This window comes from Solanum lycopersicum, chromosome 1 (assembly GCF_036512215.1).
Source record: "Solanum lycopersicum chromosome 1, SLM_r2.1".
In the NCBI taxonomy this organism is placed as follows: Eukaryota; Viridiplantae; Streptophyta; class Magnoliopsida; order Solanales; family Solanaceae; genus Solanum; species Solanum lycopersicum.
The window spans coordinates 92,196,019-92,203,586 of record NC_090800.1 but is presented as its reverse complement, the minus strand read 5'-3'; the positions used below and the strand labels follow the sequence as shown (position 1 = coordinate 92,203,586).

The 7,568-nt window shown below is 36.5% G+C and overlaps 4 protein-coding genes across 4 annotated transcripts; 2 read left to right on the top strand and 2 right to left on the bottom strand.

Annotated features, from left to right (window-relative positions):
- Positions 1–964: 964 nt before the first annotated feature.
- On the bottom strand, positions 965–1,429 carry LOC101257312 (diphthamide biosynthesis protein 3). The gene has a single exon (XM_004230791.5). The coding sequence runs from the start codon at positions 1,343–1,345 to the stop codon at positions 1,100–1,102; it is 246 nt and encodes an 81-aa protein (XP_004230839.1). The 5' UTR covers positions 1,346–1,429; the 3' UTR covers positions 965–1,099.
- Positions 1,430–1,481: 52 nt separating this feature from the next.
- LOC101257022 (pentatricopeptide repeat-containing protein At2g15630, mitochondrial) lies at positions 1,482–4,309 on the top strand. The gene has a single exon (XM_004230790.5). The coding sequence runs from the start codon at positions 1,880–1,882 to the stop codon at positions 3,734–3,736; it is 1,857 nt and encodes a 618-aa protein (XP_004230838.1). The 5' UTR covers positions 1,482–1,879; the 3' UTR covers positions 3,737–4,309.
- A 341-nt stretch (positions 4,310–4,650) lies between these two features.
- LOC101256721 (uncharacterized) lies at positions 4,651–6,465 on the top strand. The gene has a single exon (XM_004230789.5). It carries the CDS (start codon positions 5,077–5,079, stop codon positions 6,349–6,351), a length of 1,275 nt encoding a protein of 424 aa, XP_004230837.1. The 5' UTR covers positions 4,651–5,076; the 3' UTR covers positions 6,352–6,465.
- A 362-nt stretch (positions 6,466–6,827) lies between these two features.
- LOC101256427 (uncharacterized) lies at positions 6,828–7,377 on the bottom strand. The gene has a single exon (XM_004230788.5). It carries the CDS (start codon positions 7,375–7,377, stop codon positions 7,006–7,008), a length of 372 nt encoding a protein of 123 aa, XP_004230836.1. The 3' UTR covers positions 6,828–7,005.
- Positions 7,378–7,568: the final 191 nt, after the last annotated feature.

Genomic DNA, 7,568 nt, shown 5'->3' with positions numbered 1-7,568 from the left:
ATTCATATTACGCCCCACAACTTTCCTTATATACATTTACAAGTAGAATATTTGGAGAAAATGATCTGTTATGTTTGGGGTAGATATAAAATGGTTCTTCCTATTTTTTTTTTATATTAGATATTTTAACTTAAAGAGGTTAGGTTTATATTATGAAATATCTATTAGGAAAATAAGTTAAATTTCAACGAGTAGTAAAACTTCATATTTGTTCCAATTAATGTTGATGTGAATAATTAACTGTTAATTAGATACTAAAGATATATGCGTAAATTTTTTCAAAATATGAGTCAGAAGCATTTAATAGAAATAACTTTTATTATGAGTTCAATTGAATACTTTTATAGTTCAAATATCTAAATAAAATTTACTGATAAATTTAAAATTCATTCACATATTTAACCTTCATAATACATGCTAAGATCCTGTAAAGTGTGTGTTGATCATCAGTATAACCCTGACTCGTTAATCACTCGATTGTGAAATTCTTGCTCTTGGAATTCAGGTACTTGATCAGAGCTGGGACTTAGCCACAAGACCAACTTGGTTAGTTCCCTGGTAGATTGGTGAAGTGACCATATCTAGAAACTGTTCCTCTGTTAAATTGTCCAGAAAACAGCTGTTCTTGGTGCACTTCTATAATTACTCAAGTTGCAGACAACCTTCGAAGCATTATAACTAAACACAGCTACATTTTTCAACTTCAGCATGAACGGAGAAAGTAGATCATAACAACAACATAATCTGTAATCTAAACGCAAACCTTATGTTCAAGAAAAACACAAGATGCTTCCTAATAATATAGTTTGAAGAAGCGCAACACTTGAAAAAATTGCACAAATTTAGTAAAACAATTACCAGATAAACAGCTCCATAATAATATGTCAAAGTTCAACATAATTGTTTGCTAGGAATATATCATACAATAATTTATCGCAATTCCAATAGTATTCAGAGGACACACTTTAAACAAAACCATAAATTCCTTTCTTTTCCAAAATTGCAAAATTTCAGGCAGTTAATGCCACTTCAAATCACTAGGTATTACAATATGATACCAAATTCATGAAAGAAAAAAAAGAAGCACTCAGCGTGAACCTCAAGCGACAGCAACTGGCTGTTGTTTCGAGGGCTCGACGGGTTTCTTGGAATCTCCGAGGAAATCTTCGAGATTATAAATAACGGTGATATAAAGGGAACAACTAGGGCATCGAGCGATCTCTTCCCCAATCTTCAGTTCTTCCTTCGTGATTTGAAACAAGTCACCGCACGGACAAGGATAAGTATAAGATTGGAGCTCATCGTTCCACTCCATATCCTCAATCTCCACGTCGTCGTAAGACATCCTTGGTGATTTATTTCTTCCTTTTCTTGGAGATTAGGGTTTTTGGCTCGGCAATTTGGTCGAGGTTATAAAGTCCGGTCGTCGAAGTTGATTGGGTTTTAAAGAAAAATGAAATTGCACCTCAAGTCCTTTTAATAACTTTTAAAAAAATGTACAATATGACCCCCAAACATTAGTAAATTACCACTTCAGCATGACCAAGTAAAATGCTCCCACTCTCGTTTAAAAAAGATTGTCTCTATTTCTTTTTTAGTTTGTTTAAAAAAGAATGTCTATTTATTTTCTTTTTTTGCCAACATTTTAATTTTAACTTTGTAGATCACACAAGATTAAAGAATGTTTTGATACATTTGACGTAACTTTAATTTAGAATTACAAAAAAAAATCTTTTTTTAAACTCCGTTTCAAATTAAATTAGATGTTTTTTTAAAAAATTATATTATTAGTAGTAAATGTACAATAAGACCCTAAACATTAGTAATTTACCACTTCACCCCACCGTCCGTATACAGCGCCGGCGGCAGCGTCAGCGACATGAGAAGTGTGGAACTACTCCGTTCGCTTTCACTCCGGCGTTTCTCTACACTTGGTCTATCCAAATCTACTTCTCCTACCATTCCGATTACTGCCGAAGTTCTGCGAGAATCAGTTACTTCTTCTCAGTGGCATTTTATCAAACATGTTACGGGAGAACTAAACCCCACCTTGATTTCAGCTACTCTTCCAGAGCTTCGTTCATCTCCTGACCGAGTACTCACTTTCATCGAAAATCTCGGTCCTGATTGCTTAGACATATCCTGTTATTGTCTTGCCATTTCCATACTCTCTCGTCTCCCCTCGCCTAAACAAGCCACTCACCTTCTCAAGCAAGTGATCAGTTCTCGCTTTGCTTCGCCTAATGAGATTTTTTATGGGCTTGTGAGTGCTCGGGAGAAGCTGGTGGTGAAGAGTTCAATTGTGTTGGATTTGCTTGTAAGGGCGTATTGTGAATTGAAGAAGGGGGAGGATGCATTAAAGTGCTTTTATTTGATGAAACAGAAGGGAATTTTGCCAAAGGTAGAGACTTGTAATGATTTGTTGAGTCTTTTTCTTAAATTGAATAGGACCCATTTGGCTTGGATTGTGTATGCCGAGATGTTTAGGATGAAAATGAGTTCTACTGTATGTACGTTTAATATAATGATCAATGTTTTGTGTAGAGAAGGAAAGTTGAAGAAGGCAAAAGAGTTCATTGAACACATGCAGTGTTCAGGGGTTAAGCCGAATTTAATATCTTTTAATACTGTGATTCATGGTTATTGTCTGAGAGGGGATATTGAAGGAGCAAATAAGATTTTTGAGGCGATGACAGCAAAAGGAATTGAGCCTGATTCGTATACGTTCAATTCTCTAGTTAGAGGGATGGTGAAAGAGGGGAGGGAAAAGGAGGTCTCTTCCTTGTTAGAGAAAATGAAACCGTTTGGGTTGATCCCTACAGCTGTGACTTACAACACTCTGATAGATTCATGCTGCAGTAAAGGGGACCTAGAAAAAGCATTTTTTTACCGAGATGAGATGGTTAAGATAGGCATCGTGCCGAGTGTTGCTACCTATAACTTGTTGATCCATGCATTGTTTCTTGATGGCAGAATGGTAGAAACTGATGATTTGCTGAAAGATATGTCGGAGAAGAGAGTACTTCCTGATGGTATTACATACAACATATTGATCAACGGCTATTGCAGGGTGGGAAATGCAAAGAAGGCATTTAAGTTCTATGATGAATTGTTGAGTAGGGGTCTCCAACCAACTATTGTCACTTATACATCTCTAATCAAAGTCTTGGGCAAAAGGAATAGGATGAAAGAAGCAGATGATTTAGTTGTTGAAATATTGCGGAAAGGGATATTTCCAGATCTGATTATGTTCAATGCATTAATTGATGGCCATTGTGCCAATGACAACGTTGAGCGTGCTTTTGATACACTGAACGGGATGAATAAAATGAATGTTCAGCCTGATGAAGTTACCTACAATACTCTGATGCAAGGGTATTGTAAGAAGGGTAAAGTTGAAGAAGCTTGTATGCTTCTCGAAGAGATGAAGGGAAGAGGAATTAAACCTGATCATATCAGCTATAACACTCTAATCAGTGGGTATAGTAGAAGAGGCGACATGCATGATGCATTCAGAATTCGTGATGACATGTTAAGTGCAGGGTTTAACCCCACTCTTCTCACTTACAATGCTCTCATACAAGGTTTATGCAAAAAGCAGGAAGGTGTACTTGCTGAGGAACTTCTCAAAGAAATGGTTAGTAAAGGCATTACTCCTGATGATAGCACTTATCTTGCTTTGATTGAAGGGATTGGTGATGTTGATAGTTTCTTGGGGAGAAAAGACATTTCATAAGGTATCTGTCATGGTGTTTGTTTATACATACAGATACAGATAGAGAACTCCGAGGACGGTGTCTATTGTGGTTAATGATGGTTATAAGGGAAATAGGAAAGACATCTGCGCATGCTGATAGTTGTCATTTCCATAATGCTGACAACTCCTTGGTGATTCTTTGGATAAAAGGGGACTCGCGTGGCTTGAAGTACCTGCTGAAACTGAAAGATTCACACTGTTATGGTTCATCCTTTCCAAGTGGCTTGCATCTTCAGATTTTTTCTGATCAGATCGACATGACTGTCTGACTACATAGCCAGTTACGCATTGCTTCATTGCCTCATAGCTTTTGGCCGGAAAGAGACTGTTTTCCATGTGTATTTTGCAATAATTATATCCATGTTTAGCTTCTTTAACCTGTTGTGCCTCCAATGACAACTGGCTGATCAAAAGAGAAAGGAACTTATGGGCTTCCCTCAATTTTTGGTTTAGTGAGACACTTCAAGTTCTCTGTAATCCTAATCACTGGAGTTGCATATGTTCTTGATCCTAAATCCACACACAACAAACAATAAATGATCTATTGATCCAGATTCCAGCTGCTACCTTAATTACGTCTTTTTCTCGAAAGTGAAGTTTGGATCATTAATAGAAACCTGCTGTTAAATAATTGTAGAAATTGGTTCTTTCTTAAGATGTCTCGTTTGACTGAACACAATATTCAAGAAAAAGAAATTTTTTGAATCTTACTTCTAAAATAAGTAAATAGACATTTTTGTAGCTACAAACTAATCTTTTTTCAAAAAAAAAAAGAACTAAAGATAAAATTAAATTATTTTCAAAAAAAAAGATTCAATTTTTCTGAAACCAGCTTTTAGAAAAAAGGATTTTAAGTTGACACTACAATCCACTCAAAAAATAATTGCTTTCCGGCCAAACTTACGAAAAAGCAAATGAAGCCCAATAAGCATTTTTAGTGCGCAAATACCTAGATCCCATTTGACCATAAGATTTTCAAAAGAAAATTTTGAAAACAATGTTTGTTTAAGAAATTTGGCAAGTTCATACAAATATTTCCCTAGTTAGTCAACTTCAAATTTCACAAACTCATTTTTCCAAATTTCAACTAAAATCTACAGCCAAAAGTACAAGTCGCCATTAACAAAGTTCAAGGTGAACAGAGAATGAAGATAGCAGAATCAATAAAATATTTAGCTTCAAGTTGTTTTTGTCTCGAGATCCAGGAAATACATTAAACAACTTCACTTCTGTTTTAGCCCCAACTTTACTCCAATGTTTTTTTCTCTTCTGATACAACAACTCAGATAGATAGTTTCTGACCACTAACTCCAATCCCCATGGCTAGATTTTCATCAAGAAACAGATGTTCATATCCTTTACTGGTTTGTATCTTGGTGGGGTTCTTGATTTTGCTTCATTTCTCATCTTTGGGTAGTTATAGAGGTATTCAAAAAGGGCAGATTCAAGAAAGATATGAAGAGTTGGAGGAGATCCAAATTCCTCAATCAAGTGGAAGCCAATCCTCAGAAGCCAACATGCTAATTGATGAATTCCTTGATAAGTCTTCTAAACTCAGGCACATTTTCTTTCCTGACATGACGACTAGCATAGACCCTAGAAAGAATACTAAAGATGACACCTTTTACTATTACCCTGGGAGAATTTGGTTAGATACTGATGGGCATCCTATTCAAGCTCATGGAGGTGGGATTCTTTATGATGAAAGATCAAGAATGTATTTTTGGTATGGAGAGTACAAGAATGGTCCTACTTATCAAGCTCGCGGGAAGAATGTAGCTCGAGTAGACATCATTGGTGTTGGCTGCTACTCTTCTAAAGATTTGTGGACTTGGAAGAATGAGGGTATTGTACTAGCTGCGGATGAACATGACGAGGATCATGACCTTCACAAGTCTAAAGTATTGGAGAGGCCTAAAGTAATCTACAATGAGAAGACAGGTAAATATGTAATGTGGATGCACGTTGATGATTCAAATTATACCAAAGCCTCTGTTGGAATTGCCATAAGCAATTCCCCTACTGGTCCTTTTCGATATCTATACAGTAAAAGGCCTCATGGTTTTGAAAGCAGGGACATGACTTTGTTCAAAGATGATGATGGTAAGGCATATGTTATTTACTCCTCTGTACACAACAGGGAGCTTCATATTGGTCTTCTTGATCAAGATTATGTAGATGTTACTAATGTTATGACAAGGGTTCTCGTGGGGCAGTATAGAGAGGCCCCGGCCTTGTTCAAGTACCAAGGAACTTACTACATGATCACATCAGGATGCAGTGGTTGGGCACCAAATGAGGCACTGGCTCATGTGGCTGAATCAATTATGGGTCCATGGGAGACTATAGGCAACCCATGTATAGGAGCTAACAAAGTTTTTCGAGTCACCACATTCTTTGCTCAGAGCACATATGTGCTCCCCATTTTTCCTGGTTCATTTATTTTCATGGCAGATCGCTGGAATCCAGATGATTTGGGTGATTCTAGATATATATGGCTTCCTTTAACTGTGGAGGAAGTAGCAGGCAGTCAACGACCAAGAGTATCTATCTTTTGGCACAAAAGATGGAAGCTCTTTAAAAGTCCAGTATAGAAGAATGAATGCTTATAGTTTTCTCATCATAGAGCAAGTTGCTAGCTTTTTGTGGATTATTAGAACTAATGTGAAGTGATTACAAGAACATCTATTAGAATAACTTTTACCTAATTGGAACTTGCATTACACACAATTTTATGCCATGTATATCAAGATGTATGATTGCAGCTTCTTATTTATGCATTTTCAAGCAACCAAAAACTATCTCCAACTCAAGGAGACAGAAAAGACTTAATTTTTTTCATCAGTTTTGCGACACACAACCAAATTGTAACCTCCAATCAACTTGCAATTTGGTGAGCTTTTCAAAGTCATTTTTTCCAATTTTCCTTAATCTTGAAGTAAGACTAGAGTTTCATCCCATGACAGGGAATTCAATTACATTCTTACAATGAATGAGTAAGCTAGATAGATGGTATTGCTTATATGGTCAGAGCCCTACAGGTGAAAATCTTGCCAGGCAACACATAACATTTAGAAAGAAGTGTATACAATAAGAGGGTTAGAGTTTCTGGAAGAACTCATAGTTTATAAGTTTAACATATATATCCAAAACAAATCAATTCTACCTCAGAACAGAGGATTATAGGAATTAGAAAGAGAGTGAATCTTGATGCAGGAAAAAAGAAAATGTTTTAACAGACCAAAGTTTCATTCAGATTCCTCTACAGCAGTTTCAATTCGGAGGAGGACGAATCCAACAGCAACTCCAACAAGAACCAAGCCAGGAATAATGGAAGCAATCCTGAAAATCTCAAGAGCAGCATTGCAGGTAGAGGACAAAGCTCCACCTTTGGCTTGTGATGATGGGGTTTTCAATGAGCTAACAATCTTTGCAAAAGATTGTTCAGTGGACATAGGGAGGCCTAATGAGGCAACATGGTTGTTTGCCTTTAGCCCTTCAAATGAATTCAAACCACTAATGTACTTCACTTTGGTTACTTTCTGGGAAGAGCTTCTGCCTGTGCCTATAGTGGCTGCTGAACTTACTGTTGCTGCAGAGAATGTTGTCATTGTTGCCATTGTTTTCTGACCACCAACCTATACACAATAAATAAATAAATTGAAGTTGTAATAAGTTTATACAAAATCTTTGAAAAGAAAGAACTAAAAAGATTGTGTTTTTACCTGGTTGTGATGGCTTGTGGAGTGCTTTAAGTTTGCCAAAGTAGAGAGATAATAAAAGGGTGAACATGGGATATTATTTTTTGTGA